This window comes from Globicephala melas, chromosome 6 (genome assembly GCF_963455315.2).
Source record: "Globicephala melas chromosome 6, mGloMel1.2, whole genome shotgun sequence".
Lineage (NCBI taxonomy): Eukaryota > Metazoa > Chordata > Mammalia > Artiodactyla > Delphinidae > Globicephala > Globicephala melas.
In genome coordinates, this window is record NC_083319.1 from 26,114,223 (window position 1) to 26,132,335 (window position 18,113).

At 37.3% G+C, this 18,113-nt stretch overlaps 1 protein-coding gene across 2 annotated transcripts in view; it reads right to left on the reverse strand.

Annotated features, from left to right (window-relative positions):
* Positions 1-328: 328 nt before the first annotated feature.
* Positions 329-18,113, reverse strand: part of RAD23B (RAD23 homolog B, nucleotide excision repair protein) — a 43,485-nt gene continuing 25,700 nt past the window's right edge. For both annotated transcript variants that reach the window (XM_030859101.2, XM_060300661.1), the window contains 5 exons: positions 12,886-13,013; positions 9,524-9,656; positions 7,528-7,655; positions 5,813-5,983; positions 329-902 (listed from right to left, as the gene is read on the reverse strand). In XM_030859101.2, the coding sequence (XP_030714961.1) occupies positions 789-902; positions 5,813-5,983; positions 7,528-7,655; positions 9,524-9,656; positions 12,886-13,013 (674 nt within the window). In that variant the 3' untranslated portion in view covers positions 329-788. The remainder of the gene's footprint in view (positions 903-5,812; positions 5,984-7,527; positions 7,656-9,523; positions 9,657-12,885; positions 13,014-18,113) is intronic.

The following is an 18,113-nucleotide window of genomic DNA, read 5'->3' on the forward strand; positions in this document are numbered from 1 at the left end:
TTTTACTGCAATATAACAATGAAGTAAACAGTAATTAGACACCTACCAATTTCCCCCCCAAAACAAACCCAAAAAATGTAAACAGGAAAATAACTCTGCCTATACTTGTACAGCTTCTCAAATCATGTTAGAAGGGTCTCACATTCAATGATCAAGAAATTTAAAATAGCAGTAATTATTTTCATTTTAAGAAAAGATTCCCCCCTCTCCCCCCTCAACCCCAAGTATTTATCATGAAAGAATGGGCTTTCTTACACATTAATTTTATACTTATTTGAAGCAGCAACAATAACCATCAATAATTTGGCATTTCTGTTTACAGTTGCTCCAATTTTTTTTTGTTTTTTAATTTCACAAAGCCATTATCCAGTGTTGCCATAAAACAGGGACTGTAGATTCTAGGTAGCAAAGATTCTTTCTGAAACCACTGTTAAGTCAAAGAAATATAAAGCAGGGCATTACACTAAATTTCTGGATCTAGTACACTAAAAAGAGTGAAACCTAGGAAAAGTTACCTACTGTTTTATAGAGGAAATAAAGACCTGCAAAAGCTGACTTTTGGTTGTATAATATTTTACACGCTGTGTGGATCTGCGGCATCTGCTAATTGAAGCAGACATGCACGGTATTTATCCCTGCCCTGTATCCTAGACCCCCCTCCCCACCCCCAAGAATCTACTACCTTATACCAAGTATTGTGGATATGAGCCCAAGTCATCCCAGACAATCCAGTGAACAAAGTTAGTGTAATGCACTGGTGTGAAGTGTGAGATAAAAAAAAGTCCCTTTCAATCTTCATCAAAGTTTTGCTGTAGAAGAAAATTGGCAGCCAAGTTCTCATTCTTCTCACAAGCAAAATATGCTTGTATCACAAGTCCTTCAGGAAATCCTAATGCCTTTAACTGGAAGAAAAGAAAGAAAACATATTATGGAGTCCAGCGTAGCACTACTGACAGATCATCACTTGAAAACATACTATAAAGGACACAAAGAAGCTTGAGAATTTTACATGAATTCACCCCTATCTGAATATGGAGTCATTGTCCAATTCAAGGGGGTAGACAGAACCCAGGCCCTTTCCTGTAACCACCTACAAATTCTTTGTTCCTAGTTAAAGCTATTAGGCTAACAGATACTTTGATAACACTCATTGGCATTAACACTAGAAATTAGCTTCTGTGGTGGTTTAAAAATAAATGACTTTACAGAAATCTGTAAATCAAATGGCTTTTAGTACATAAGTGGTGAAGCTATGGATGAGAGCAACCAGAGGTTGCTAATTATTTGTAAAGAGAGCCACATCTTTCATTAGGGTCATATATTACTCAACCTCCTTGCCTTATGAAACACTTCATACTACAAAAATGGGTGGTCAATTATTAGTAATATTACATGATATATTTTTGAAATCAAGACATATGGTGTTTGATTTTTATTTGCTTAATTTTTATAGCATTTTAAATGGTGATACGACCCATTTAATTTTTGCCTTCCTAGTCTATTAAAAATCACTTGTAACTCAGTAATTGCTGCTATTAAAAGCCTTTAAACACTCAGGTCAACTGTCTAATTCCCTAGGTACAGCCAAATGTTATTATGTCAGCCAAATGTTATTTATGAACCCCCTTCCTCAACTGTCTCAATCGTCTTGCATTAGACTATATCAAGAAATGACTTCTAAAAACTGGGCAAAAGTCCCGATTCAGCATGATTATATTCATCCATGAAAGGAGAAGAAACTCAAAAATGATTTTGTTACCTAGGTCTTGTCCAGATTAAAGCTGGGCTAGCTGAAGTAAAAGGTAGATAGGGCACGATCCAACTATATTGCTTCTACAAGACACACACTTTAGATTCAAAGACACAAATATGCTGAAAGTAAAAGGATGGAAAAAGATATACACCATGCAAACAGTTACAAAAAGAGAGCTGAAGTGGCTATATTAATATCAGACAAAACAGACTTTAAGATTAAAATTGGTACTAAAACAAAGGACATTTTATGATGATAAAACAATCAGAAAGACTTCATTATAAACATAGAGAACAAGAGAGCCCCCAAATACATGAATCAAAAACTGACAGACTTGAAGGGAGAAATAACCAATTCAACAATAGTTGGAGACTTTAATATCCCCATGTTCTATAATGCATACGAGAAGGCAGAAGACTGACAAGGATATAGAAGACTTGAAAAATACTATAAACCAACCAGACCTAACAGACATTTAGAGAACACTTAACAACAGCAAATTATACATCCTTCTCAAGAATACACAGAACATTCTCCATAAAGACCATGTTAAACCATAAAACAAGCCCCAATACATTTAAAAGGATTAAAATTATACAAATTATGTTATCTGACCACGAGGGAATGAACTTAGAAATCAACAATAGAAGGAAATTTGGAAAATTCATAAATGTGGAAACTGATACAATCCTAAATAACCTACAGATCAAAGAAAAAAATGACAGAAGAAAATAGAAAATAGTTTGAGATGAATGAAAATAAAACCACAACACACTAAAACTTATGGGATGCTGCTATAGCAGTGCTTGGAGGAAACCTTCTAGCTATAAATATCTACAGGCATACCTCAGAGATACTGCAGGTTCGGTTACAGACCACTGCTATAAAGCGAGTATCGCAATGAAGCGGGTCACACGAATTTTTGGTTTCCCAATGCATATGAAAGTTACGTTTACACTATACTGTAGTCTATTAAGTGTGCAGCAGCATCATGTCTAAAAAAAACAATGTACATACTTTAATTAAAAAATGCTTCATTGCCGAAAGATGCTAACCATCATCTGACAGGACAGGGTTGCCACAAACCTTCAATTTATAAAAAATGCAATTAACTGCAAAATGCAACAAAGTACAATAAAAAGAGGTATGCCTATGTATTAAGACAGATATAAAATCAATAATCTAAGCTTCAACCTTAAGAAACTAGGAAAAAAAAGAGAAAACTAAATCCAAGGCAAGCAGAAGGAGATAAAATAGACACTAGAAAAAACACAGAATCAACAAAACCAAAAATTCTCACTTTTTTTCTTTAAATCAACAACACTGACAAACCTTTACCTAAACTGACAGGGAAAAAAAAAGAAATCTGAGGATTCAAATGACTAAAATCAAAAATAAATGTTGGAACATTACCACTTTTTATAGAAATAAAAACTACTATCAGGGAATACTGAGAACAACTAAGTTGTTGTATGCCAACAAACTAGGTAACATATATGAAATAGACAAATTCCTAGAAAGATAAAAACCACCCCAATTGACTCAAGAAAAAAAGGAAAAATCTGAATAGCCCTATGACAAACAAAGAGATTGAATTAGTAGTCACAAAACTTCCCCAAAAGCCAGGCCCAGATAACTACACTGGTGAATTCTACCAGCCTTTTAAAGAAAAATTAACACCAATTCTTCATAAACTCTTCCAAACAACAGACGAGGAGGGAACTCATTCTGTAAGGCCAATATTACTCTGATACCAAAACCAGACAAAGACATCACAAGAAAACTACAGACCAATATTCCTTATGAATACAGATGCAGAAATCCTCAACAAAATACTAGCAGGCCAATTCCAGCAACACCCCAGGAATGCAAGGTTAGGCCAACATACAAAAAAATCAATCAGCGTAATAAGGCATATTAACAGAAAAAGGGACACAACCACACAACCATCTCAATCAACACACAATTTGACAAAATCCCACACCCTTTGTGATAAAAACATCCAACACACTAGGAATAGAACTTCTTCAACCTGATAAAAGGAATCTAATGAAACGCACAGCTAACATCAAACTTAATGGTGAAAGACTAAATGTTTTATTTTCCTCTAAGATCTGGAACAAGATAAAAGATGTTGGCTCTCACCACTGCTATTCAACTATACAGAGGCGGCTCTAGATAGAACAATTAAGCAAATATATATATATATATATAAAATATGTACATATTAATAATAAAGAACATCCAGATTGAAAAAGAAGTAAAACTACATCTACCTGCAAATGATATCTTACATATAGAAATCCTTAGGAACACACACACAAATTATCAGAATAAATGAGTTCAGAAAGGTTGCAAGATACACAAAATTAAATTGTATTTCTATATAACTAGCAATGAACAATCCAAAAATGAAATTAAGAAAAACAACTCTCTTTATAACAGCATCATAAAGAATAAAAATACTTAGAAATAAATTTAGCAAACTGAAGACTAAAGAAATTTCTGAAAGAAATTATGGAAATTCAATATGGAAAGACATCCCATTCTGTGTTCACGGCTTGGTAAAGACTTAATATTGCCAACATGGCAATACTCCCCAAATTGATCTACAGAAAAAAACACAGTATCTATCAAAATTCTAGCCAGTTTTCTTTTTGCAGAAATTAGACAAGCTAATCCTAAAATTGATATGAAATTGCAAGGGAACCACAGAGCCGAAACAATCTTGGGAAAGAAGAACAAATATGGAGCTCTCACACTTCCAGATTTCAAAACTTACAAAGCCAGAGCAATCAAGACAATGAAGGACTGGCATAAGGATAAACATATAGATCAGAACAGAACTGAAAGCCCAGAAATAAACCCTCACATTTATGGTCAACATATTTTCAACAAGGATGCCAAGACAATTTAATGGGGAAAGAACAGTATTTTCAATAAATGGTGCTGGGGCAACTGGATATACACAGGCAAAGGAAATGAAGCTAGGCTCCTACACCTCACACCGTAAACAAAAAGCAACTCGAAATGGATTATAGGCATTTTACATTACATAAATGTAATAAAGTTATAAAACTCTTTGGACAAAATAGAGGCTTAAATCTTCTGACCTTGGGTTAGGCAATGTTCTCTTCTATGACACCAAAAGCACAAGCAACAAAAGAAAAAATTTCTCCAACACAGAAATCAAGATTTGATAACTGTAACCTCAAAAAAAAGTTGCTCTAGAACAAGTGAGGCAATTGTCTATTTTCACTTCTATTTATTTGAGGGGGAAAAAATAACACTGCAATATATAAAGTATCTTTTTTGAAATACATAGTTACAAACCTGAACACTTGATATGTTTGTCATAAACAAAGACTAATTATAGTTCCAATGATTTTCTAAGTATTAAGTTAAAATGCACTTTCTCTGATTTCCATCTCAAAACACTTTGTAGGATAAGACAGGGCAAGTACTATGATTTCCTATTTACAAATGTTAACAATGGGGCCTAGAGAAAAATGAATGACTAGTCACAGTATCATAAAAACTAGGTTACTGCAGTGACACATGTATGGGCAGACATAGGATGAAAAGAGAATCAGGATACCAGGTTCTGATGTTTACTACACATGTATTTTATGAAAATATTCATATACATATCTATTTACATTTTAGAGACAACAGTGAAATAAAATTTTAAATATAAATTAAAAATGGATAATCTTGAATTGGGTATATACTTTAAGATCATTTTTCTAAAACATGAATGAAAATTTTAGTTTCTTGATATATTGATAACTATTTCATGCTAGACTGGTATTCAGTGCTAGTCCCTTGGCTTCACAAAGAACACAATAGAGAGCAGGGCTGAGAAGAGACTCTCCACTGCAGTCCCTAGGTTAGTAATGCTCTATTTGGCTCTGTCCAGTAAGAGCTATCTACTGTGATGGAAATACTCTATATCTGGGCTATCCAGTACAGGAGCCACTAATCCCATGTGACTACTGAGCACCTGCAATGTGGCTAGTGTGACTAGGAACTGAATTTCTAAGTTTTACTGAAACTCACCCTTTCTATAGCTTCTTTTTCCTGAGGCGTTACTTGAATGTAGTTCATATGACCACTTCCAGCTTCTGCAATTCCTCCACTGCCACCTCCACTGCCTCCTCCTTGACCACCAGCTTCTTGAACTGGTTCATTTAACATCTGAATAAAATGCTCCTGATGTTGGCTAATTTGCTGCAGTGATTTGAAGGACAGAGAAAAACAAGACATTGATATAAAGTATCTTCAGGAAAATAAGAATTCTAATACAAATAAGAGAGAAAGTTATAACTTTGCAACTGCATTTTTTTAGAATGATTCTGGATTATTCAGTCTTTGGAAGGATATGATTTCTTGTACATTAAAGAAACTTCGTATTTCTGAGGTAAACAGTGAAGAATTAAAAGAATCCAAATTCTCTTTCATAAACACTCCCACCACCCCCGTCATTGTTAAAAAACTACTTGATGTATAAGAAAAAATAGAAGTTATATATATATATATATTTTATCCTCCACACTAGTAGGCAGTAGAATGCTATAACAGGGGTCCGTGATCCCCGGGCCATGGACCGGTACTGGTCTGTGGCCTGTTGGGAACTGGGCTGCACAGCAGGAGGTGAGCGAGCGAGCGGGTGGCGGGCAAGCGAGCCAAGCTGTAACTGTATTTACAGCCGCTCCCCATTGCCCCCCATTAGCGCCTGAGCTCCGCCTGTCAGATCAGCAGAGGCATTCGATTCTCATAGGAGCGCAAACCCTACTATGAACTGCGTGCTCCTTATGAGAATCTAATGCCTGATGATCTGAGGTGGAGCTGAGGTGGTGATGCTAGCGCTGGGGAGCGGCTGCAAATACAGATTATCATTAGCAGAGAGGTTTGACTGCACGGAGACCATAATAAATCAACTGCTTGCAGACTCATATCAAAACCCTATCAGTGAGTGGCAAGTGAAAACAAGCTCAGGGCTCCCACTGATTCTGCATTATGATGAGTTGTAGAATTATTTCATTATATATTACAATGTAATAATAAGAGAAATAAAGTGCACAATAAATGTAATGTGCTTGAATCATCCCGAAACCATCATCCCCCGACCCTGGTCCATGGAAAAATTGTCTTCCACGAAACCAGTCCCTGGTGTCAAAAAGGTTGGGGACTGCTGCTATACAAAACTCAAATATTTCATGACCTGAGCATTAAAATAAGCCCACAGGGCTTCCCTGGTGGCTCAGTAGTTGAGAGTCCGCCTGCCAATGCATGGAACACGGGTTCGTGCCCCAGTCTGGGAAGATCCCACATGCCGCGGAGTGGCTAGGCCCATGAACCATGGCCGCTGAGCCTGTGCTCCGCAACGGGAGACGCCGCAACAGTGAGAGGCCCGCGTACCACAAAAAAAATAAATAAATAAAAATAAAATAAAATAAGCCCACAGGTATGTTTTCTATGAGGTAGTGCGCCACTAGTAATAAGCTTGGGAAAGAGAGACCTAGACAGTTAAACATTTCTTTTTGCTAGAGTTTCTCAGATTCTTTTATAAAGTGTTTCCCAAACAAATATCTAACCCAATCCCCACCCCCAATTCTCGTTTTATCAGTACATCTATCTATAGCATGTTCTACTAAGTGCAGCTTAGAAGAACAGTTTATAGATTTGGTGAAGGAGAAGGGGTGCTCATGGACTTCTACAAAATGTGATATACTCTAAACCCATTTTTGGAAATTAACTGATTAAATAGTCACCTGCAGTAACTGAGGATTTTCTCGACCTATCTGTTGTAGCAATGCTGGAAGCAGGGAAGGATTCTGTTGAATAATTTGTCTCATCTGTTGAAACTGAGGCTGATTCCGTAAAAATTCAAGAGGGTGTCCTAAAATACACATGAACATTTTTAAACAAAAATAGCAATTACATATACAAACATAATCTAGACAGCAAACACTGTCAAGAAAAAATATGATTTGAATTCTCAGATGTATATAAAATGAAGTAAATAATGAAAACATCTTCAAACTGCACCAGCTCGCAAGTCTCATACTGCAGAAATTATTCCTATTAGCTAAGGTAGAGAGTACAGAACACTAAAAAAACAAAGTTTTCCTACAATTGCCCTGGGCACTCAATATTATCAAGTAACACGGAGAACTTGTGCCCTTCGTGCACTCTATCAAAATAAAAAGTATTAAAAGTTGTTCTTGATGCTCAAAAGTTCCTAAGAAAAATATATACCAGGATTAAGAAACGCAAAAAACTTACCTACTTTAATTGATTCAAAAGAATTATGCTTTTGAGGTTACTAAGAGTAATGAGAATTTTTTAGATGTACACTGTCATCTAAATTATTCAAGACAATCATTCAAATTAAAAATGGCCACATCGGGCTCCCCTGGTGGCGCCGTGGTTGAGAGTCCACCTGACGATGCAGGGGACGCGGGTTCGTGCCCTGGTCCCGGGAGATCCCGCATGCTGCGGAGTGGCTGGGCCCGGGGGCCATGGCCACTGGGCCTGCGCGTCCGGAACCTGTGCTCCGCAATGGGAGAGGCCACAGCAGTGAGAGGCCTGCGTACCGCCAAGGAAAAAAAAAAAAAAAAAAAAAGGCCACATCATATGGTTATTTATTCTTCTTTGTGTAACACCAGTTTTACAGAAGAAGAAAACAAGACTCAGAAACTAAGTTACCCAATAACTGCCACTGAATGGGACAGCACCCCAAATCTGAACCAAAGCTGTGGCCTCCTCTTCTATTTCCATGCTGAATCTCAGGAAATGAGAGCCTATCCTCCGGGAGACTGCACACAAAGTGCTTAGGGATTTCTGTCAACCAGAGATGACTGCCACAATTAGAGCTAGGAAATACATAAAAGAATGGTCTCTTCAAAAGTAACAGTTTGGGGGCTTCCCTGGTGGCGCAGTGATTGAGGGTCCGCCTGCCGATGCAGGGGACACGGGTTCGTGCCCCGGTCTGGGGGGATCCCGCATGCCGCGGAGCGGCTGGGCCCGTGGGCCTGTGGGCCATGGCCGCTGGGCCTGCGCGTCCGGAGCCTGTGCTCCGCAACGCGAGAGGCCACAATAGCGGGAGGCCGCAACAGGGAGAGGCCCGCGTACCGCCAAAAAAATAAAATAAAATAAAAAAATAAAATAAAATAAAATAATAAAATAAAATAAAAGTAACAGTTTGAATTACTTTATCAATTTTACAAAGAAATAATGAAAGAGAGCATTAAATAATTCCTAGGACTACCACGGGCTCCAGGCTTTGCTTTCTAGTCAAACCTTTGCCAATGGAAGAGTGGGTGCTGTAAAGACACCTGAATTCAAGCTCTGCTTTCACCTCTAGATTCAAGATATTAAACCTCCCAGGTTTTATTTCCTTGGTTCTATAATAACCATTAAGATCCTACTGGCTTTGAAGACATTTACTGGGAGAGAAAGAGACAAGGTGAGCAAACCGTTCCAAACGGCTTCAGAATATAACACTAAATGCAAACTGGAAAGCATCTCTTCCTTAGAATAAGCTAAACAGAATATGCCCTTTACCAAAACTGTAGTAATGATGTTTAATATACATGAGAATATCTTTTATAATTTCTTTTGGGCCCTTCTCTAACACTGAATAGAGAATTTAAGAGTTACTGAGATGCCCTGGGAATGAACCTCATCTCAAAAGCATTTTAGATTAAATTATTTTTTACTAAAGATTCAGGACCATTTCCTCCCCATTGAAAGATTCCACTTTACCTCCAGAACTTGTTGTCGTAGTCGTTGCTGTCGTAGTTGCTGCTGCTGCAGCCACTGAAGACTGAGGAGCCCCAGTGCTCGCTGCTGGAGGGGGGTCAACCACAGCCTGACTTTCTCTATCTCCGGGAATTCCCTATAACACAATTTCCAAGCTTTAACATAGCTCATCATTCAAAGTTAGTTAAATATTACACAGAGTAAGAGACTTATGAATCTATTTAATATCCTTGTCTAATTTCTAAAAGCATCAAACAGATGTCTGCTTCAATTAAATGTAAAGGATCAAGACATATCTGAAATCTTCACATATTCAAATCAGATTAGAAATGGCCTCAATGTGGTATAGATAAACCCATACTGCTATAATATACAGTAGCATTGTCCAACAGAACTTTCCATGATGACGGAACAGCTCTATATCTATGCTGTCCAATAAAATACCCATTAGCCCCAAGTAGCTACTGAGAACTTGAAATGTGGCTAATGGTACTAAGACACTTAAAATTTTAACTTACTTTTAATTTTCTTACATTTAAATAGCTACTTGTACTTGATAGTACTCAACAGCTACCCTACTAGACAGTGTACATCTAGGATATGAAGTAAATAATTTTGCAATTAAAAAAATAAATCATGAAATGTTTATCCAGCAACACATGTTAACATCTAACACCAAAGTATTGGGCAAGACCCTAAACTTACATAGAAGTAATGGTGTCTAACATTATAAGGCTAATTATTTAAATTTTCAAAGTATCAACACAAATCTTATTAAAATTAGACATATCTGGCTTTTATGTTATATATCACTCTAATTGATTTTTGAACCTCACAGAAACTTTCACCAGCTCAGTGACAGAAAGGATTGTATTTTTAACCCTAGCCTTAAGATCATCCAAAGAGATTTTGATGCACACATGGCAGTTGTGAAGTGATCACTGGAAAAAGAGTCTAATGGAGACAGAGCAGGTGATGACAGCGGCCAAGTGAGGAGGATGTCCTCTACTGATCCATGGTTCTGAGAAAGCGTCATCCAGAAATGTATCACATACAAAAACTTAAAATTGATTATTCAAAAATTACAAAAAATAAAGGGAATTCCCTAGCGGTTCAGTGGTTAGGACTCCACACTTTCACTGCCAAAGGCATGGGTTCAATCCCTGGTCAGGGAACTAAGATCCCACAAGCTGCATGGCGCAGCCAAAAAAAAAAGTAAATAGGTATAAAAGAATCTTAAATAATTAAGTATTTAGGTAATGCTTTTTCTAAGTTTGTGGCATTTATCTTCTGAAGTTATTATAACTTAAAACTGCACTAAGATTTTTGGAACACCCCTATTTTGATAAACGATTTATAAGACTTCTCATATATAACTTATTAAAGTCTTTATGAAATCTTCATAGATTTTGGAAGGAGAATAAAGGAGAAAATATTGTATTTGAATATGAGATGGTAATAGTAATTGCTTCCATTTCCCAGTATATCAGAAGCCAAAATCATAAACATATGAAGAATGAACGGTAATAAACAGCAGGATAATGGCTGCCTATATTAGAAGTTTATTGTAGGCATTGCAAACAAATGTTTTTCACAATCCACCAATTCAAACCCTTAGATGAGGAGCTATCAAGTGCTAACAAACTATATAGACCGAGGATCCAAAAGCCTCCATCAAATTCTCAAACAAATTTGTTAAACTAAAAAGTTAATCACCATTGCTACAGATCTACCTCAAATTCTCATAGTATTTAGCCCTTTATTAGATCATTATTTCTCCTTTCCCATACACTCACCCTCACAGTTAAAGGTAGCCCCTTTTTTCCAGTCTATGAAACAAACAGTAAATATATAAAACTTTAAACTGTTTCATGAACTTATCTCTCATCTATTCATTTGTATTTGATGCTAAATAGCAGCAACTGTGAAGAGTGATCCATTTTTTTATACCTCAAAATTTCAAATCTATTAGATCAAAATATTTGATATCATTAAATTTATGCAGAATTCCAAATCAGGTATAAATTAGAGCCATTCTATGAAAGGAAAGGCAATATTTTAACATAATATGTATTTTTTGGGGGAGGGGAGGAATGAGCGGCAACCACAAACAGATCCACAGTAACTATCAATCCAGTATGATTCCTCAATTTCAAACAAAATGATAATTAAATGAACTGCCAGCATTTTAAAGACTCTCAAGAGGACAATGGGAAAAATAATTCAAATGATATGCTAAGAAAAGGTTTTGTGACTCTCATGCAAGTAAGTAGGCAAATGACTGGTGGTAGAGAAGCACAGTTATCTGCTCATGACAGGGACTCTCCTGAAACTACGCTCTCAAAAGGAGTTTCTAACAGAAGTACAACTGGAAACAAAGGAATGGATTAAACTTGTAGATGGTATTCCCCAAAGAGTTAGGATCTGAGATGATATTTAAGGTAATTGAGACTTTTGATAATATTCCAACACACCAAAGAATTATAGAATAAAATGTTAAGACTAAAAAGTTAATCCAATGTTATTGCAAACTTCTACACTTTGCTTTTGACCCATGTCACATTTGTAAAACAGACATTCATTGTCATAAAATATCACGGGTTTCAGTCCATGCCCACAACAATCTATTTCTCAAAAACCTTCATTAGTAGAAAACAAAACCCAATAATTTATTCAAAATTCCCTCGACTGCTACTGACTATAAATAAGCTAACAATTCAAATGCCAACAGAACCAGTCATAATATCATACATTAAATTAAATGCATGATGCTGTCAGGTAATAGGGAATGGACAGGAAGACAGTGAATTAAAGAGTCTACAACCTAAAACTTTTCCTAAATCTGGGATCTGAGTTGTCCAGATAAACCAGATTATCTGAACTTTTAAGTGAAATCTCCCCGTTTTTAAAAGCTGGCAACGAATTAAGAAATTTACACATAGTACAAAATTTGGCTTGGGCTTCCAACTTGAAACTTTTGCTCTAAATAGCACATCCAGGATTATGCTTGGCAGGCAAAAAAGCTACTAAAATGTTGGATTCAATTAGATTTAAAATCTGCCCCACCCCTACCCCTCTAACACACAGCTGTCATCCTTTGAGGGTACTACTCCAAGTGGATAGCAAATTTTACAACCCATTTAGCCACGTTGTTTTCTAATTGAAAATCCTATCAAAATCTTTTAGAAGAGGTTACATTTTATTAACACAAAATGTTAACATACTAAGAAAAATAAAAGCGTTATGTAAATTATCTAGCATACATCATTATTATCTTCTGAATTGTTACTATCCCTTTAAAATCTCTGTTTCTTTGAGATTTTGTTCTTAAACAACTAGAACAAAGAAAGCAAAATGTTTCTCACCATTAAAAGATACTCCACTGCTCTGTCAGGGTTGTTGAAACTGGCTCTCAGGGCTGCAATTACTTGCTCTCGTTCGTAGCCCATTGACATGATCTCAGTTACCATATTCTCATAAGACTGACCTGTCACTAAAAAAAGGTGTGTGTGGGTGGAAGAAGGGGAAAGAAAAAGAAAATTTAATAAATAAACAATCTCCATGTAATGTGAGTACATATACGTATACACTGTTTCAGGCACTACAGTGCCAGGAATACAAAGATGAGTAACAGTTATCAACTACAACATATATGTGGTAGGTAGAATAATCCACCCCCTCCCATCCCTGGAAACTATTAAGTAAGTCAGGTTACAAGGCAAAAGGGAATTAAGGTTGCTAATCAGGTGACTTTAAGATAGGGAAATCATCCTGGATTACCTGGGTGGGTCCGATGTAATCTTAAGGCTCCTTAAAAGTAGGAGGGAAACAGATGAGAGGGTCGGAGAAATAGATGTAAGGAAGAGAGGGACAAAAGCAGGGTCAGAGATGCTATGCTGCCACCTTTGATGACAGAGGAAAGGGATATGAGCCAAGGTATGTGGTCAGCCTCTAGAAGTTGGAAAGGACACAGAACAAATTCTCCCCTAGAGTCTCCAGAAAGGAATGCAGCTCTGATTTTAGCCCAGTGAGCTCCATACCAGACTTCTAACCTACAGTACTATAATAAGATAATAAATCTGTTGTTTTATACCACTAAGTTGTGGTACAGAGCAGCAATGGAAAATACAGTATGTTTAATACACATAATAAAAATATCAAGTACAAGTGTAGCACAAACATAGAAAAGAATTAGCAAGTCAGGGCAGGCAAACTGGAAGAAGAGACAGATGAACTGATTTTTGAGAACAAGTAGCAGGGACACTTCACAAAATCAACTGTGCTGTAATAAGTTGTTTTCCTTGGACACCTTCCGTTATCAAAGCAGAGGGGAAAAGGAGGTTGGAAGCTAGAAAGTTAGAATGTCCCATACCGTATAAAACTGGTACAATTATCCCTGTAAGGCATTTCCCACAGGATCTCTCCAACTCTGACTCACTCTTCATGGAAATGTCAGACAACACTCTGATTTAAAGAAAGCCAACTCTCTCCCACTAAACTTAAAGCTACCACACTTCTTGTCCATCTCCCACCCTTTCCTGCCCACCTAATTATCTTGATCAGCAGTTAACTATGTCCTAGAATGTCATCCTAAAAACAAAAACACGCCTCCCTTGACTGCATCCCAATTCTCTTTCAGGAATTGGTCCATCCGTCTGCTCTCCTCCCTTCACAGCCATAGCTGTCTGTACACGCGGTGTCCACTTCTCACATTCTGCTCACTCCACAACCAATACCAGCATGTGACTTTGGATCTCAAAGATTCCCCCTCAAACATGCCTCACCATTTATCATCTGCCTTCTCCACTTCAATTAGCAGCACCTCTATCCATCCAAGTGCTTGAACCAGAAACCTTGGTGATTTCAATTCCCTTTCCCCTCCTTCTGCATCTAATCCACTAGCATACCTGGTAGGTCCTATCTCTAAAATATACCCCAAACCTATCAAGCTTCCTCTTTCTCCCTGCCTTAACTCAAGACCAGTCCACAACAATCTCTGGTCTAGATTATGCCCTGCTTCCTCTTCTGCCCCCAAGCCCACAATCCATTCTTCAGCCAGTTGCAAAAGTGAGCTTTTAAGAAAGAAAACCTAATCTCATTTTGGGCTCCCAACCTCAACAACCCTGCATGTGCCACACTCCAAACAATCCATTTCTTGCTTCACAAGTCACAGCTTCTGCCCCAGGACCTTCACACACACCAGGCTTCTTTGATGGTCTGTTCCTTTACATGCTCCAGTTCTCAATTTAAACGCTACAGTCTCAGAGAGGTACTGCCTGACTAGCCTAAATATAAGTGCCTTTTGTTCTTCTTTATGGAAGCCATTAATTTTTAAAATATCATTTATCATGATTTGCAATTTATTTTATGTTTCACTCTATTTTCTTTCCCCCATCACAGGTTCAACCTTGCTAGGGACCATGCCATTTTTGCTTTACTGTTTCCCTGATATACAGGTGACAAAATCAGTTGAATGATTTTTTTCTGCAGAATTTTTTCTTATTTCATATAGTGTATTACACTAAAACTCTGGTCTATCTACCCCCCCAACCCAGTTTCATTGAGAAATAATTGACATACATCACTGTATAAGTGAAAGACATAGGGCATGATGGCTTGACTTACGTATATTGTGAAATGATTACAACAGGTTCAGCTAACATCCATCTTCTCATATGGATACAAAAAAAAGAAAAAAATTTTTTCTCCTTGTGACGAGAACTCAGGATTTACTCTCAAAAACTTTCCTATATGCCATACAGCAATGCTAGCTACCTAGTCATCATGTTGTACACTACATCCCTAGTATTTATCTTATAACTGGAAGTTTGTACCTTTTGACCATCTTCTTCCAACTTCCTATCCCCCATCCTCTGCCTCTGGAAACCACTTTGAGTTTGATGATTTGTTTTGTTGAAGAGTCTACATATAAGTGAGATCCTATAGGAGCTGTCTTTCTGACTTATTTCACTTAGCATAATACCTTCAAGGTCCATCCATGTTGTTGCAAATGGCAGAAACTCCTCACTTTTTATGGCTGAGTAATACCCCATTATGTGTACACACACACACACACACACACACACACACACACACACACACACACACACACAACCCGCTTCTTCATCCATCAATGGACATTTAGGTTTGTTCCATGTCTTGGCTATTGTAAATAATGCTGTTATGAACATGGGGATGCAGGTATTTTTTCAAGTTAGTGCTTTCATTTCCTTTAGATAGATTCCCAGAACTGGAACTGCTAGATCATATGGTAGTTCCATTTTTAATTTTTGAGGAACCACCATGCTGTTTTCCATAGTAGCTGCACCAATTTACAATCCCACCAACGGTTTACAAGGGTTCCCTTTTTCCACATCCTCACCAGCATTTGCTATACCTCGTCTTTTTGATGATGGCCATTTTAACAGGCCCGAAGTGGTATCTCATTGTGGTTTTAATTTGCATTTTCCTAACAACTAGTGATGTTAAGCATCTTTTTATATACTTGTTGGTCTTTTGTATATCTTCTTTGCAGAAATGTTTATTCAAGTACTTTGCCCATTTTAAATTGGTTTGGTTTTTTTTTTTTGCTATTGAGTTGTATGAGTTCTTTATATATCATGGATATTAACCTCTTATTATATACATGGTTTGCAAATATTTTTTCCCATTCCATAAGTTGCCTTTCTACTTTGTTGATGGCAAAATTTTCAATAAAGTTATCTAGTAACTACGAAAGCATAGCTTAAAAAACTAAGTATCACTGAGCAAATTTAGCATTTGATACCTTGGTTTAGAGTAATGACTTTTCCCTACCTATTCCATAAAGTACTTAAGCTATTTTTATCTTTTAAAATACCCACTGATATAATTCTAGCACAAATCACTCAGGTGCCAATACACTTTCAGTAATCTAGTTCCCAGAAACAGAAAATATTATCAATAATAAACAAAATTAAGAGTTGTGGAATATCATAACTGTACTATTTTAACGTAGTGTTTCTCATTTAATTCTTATAGGAACTCTATAAGAAAGGTTTATTTTCCCTTCCTTTTAAAGATTATGAGGCTGAGGCTTAGAAAGATTAACAATTTGATCAACGGCTGTTAAGTCATGGTGCAGAGACACAAACACAAGCTGTCTAGACTCCAGAGCTCCCATGCCTCTCCTTGATGCTATGCGTCCTAAAAATCACACTTCTTAGTCGACTAAGTTATTAAAACTCAAAAAGAAATGCCTACACTCAAGTTTGATACTCTTTAGATCCTGAAAGTATGAGGGAAATGACTCCTAGAAAAATTAGGGGCAATGAACAACATGAGACAGAGCTAATGATGAAGTGATGAAGAAGATGTCATTAAGAATGAGTTTTGGGGGACTTCCCTGGTGGTTAAGAATCCGCCTTCCAACACAGAGGTATATGTGGGTTTGATCCCTGGGGATGTGGGTTTGATCCCTGGTTGGGGGATGTGGGTTCGATCCCTGGTCGGGGAACTAAGATCCCACAGGCCGCAGGGCAACTAAGCCCGCATGATGCAACTACTGATCTCACGCACCACAACTAGAGAGAAGCCCACGCGCTGCAACAAAGAGCCTGCACGCCGCAATGAAAGATTCTACATGCCGCAACTAAGACCCAACACAGCCAAAAATAAATAAATATTAAAAAAAAAAAGTCTTGTACTTATCTTCTAGGTTAGGAGGTGCTGTGAAAGGAACAATGACCTCATTTAGATTTGCCTTTTAGAAACTCCACTGTGGCAGAGAATAGAACAGCTAAAAGAGGGTAACAGAAGAGCATCAGTAAGGTAAGGACATGAACCAAGGCAATTAAGTGGCAGTAGAAACAAATATTCCGGAGACTTTAGGAAGGAGGATCAATATAGGACTCCTGGCCTCACTGGGCCAAGAGAGGCAGAGGGTCAAGGTTGATGCCAATACTTTGGTAGAGAGTGGAAGATGATGCAAGCAAGAAGGGAACAAAGGAGAAGAATCAGATGGGGGAATTAAAAATGAATAAATTTAGAACCTAAGGAGTTTGTGGAGGTTATAGGTTTTCCAGCTGGCAGCTTAAAGAATGAGTCTGGGAAGTCAGAGGGAGATATGTACTAGAGTTTTAATTTTGAGAACGCTTGTAGTACAGTTAACCCTTGGACAATATGGGTGTGAACTGCATAGATCCACTAATAATCAGATTAAGTCTATTCCTAGTACACTACTACATGATCCATAGTTGGTTGACTCTGCAGATGCAGAACCGTGGATACAGAGGCCTGACTGTAAAGTTATAGATGGATTTTTGACTACATGGGGTTGGCGCCCCTAACCCCTGTGTTGTTCAAGTGTCAACTGTATATGGGTGGTATTTGCCATTCCCATGTCTGAACTTTGAACTATGACCTAGAGCAGAACCAAAGAAAACTCATACATTTAAAAGCCAGGTGAGATAGAAAGAATTAAACAGAAAGCCTGAGAAGGAATAGTCAGAGGTACGGTTCAAGAAAAGAGTGGTGTCACAGAAGTCAAAGAAGAAATATTTAAAGAAGCAAGGTATCAACACAAAGACTGGATAAATTAAAGATGAAAGAGTAA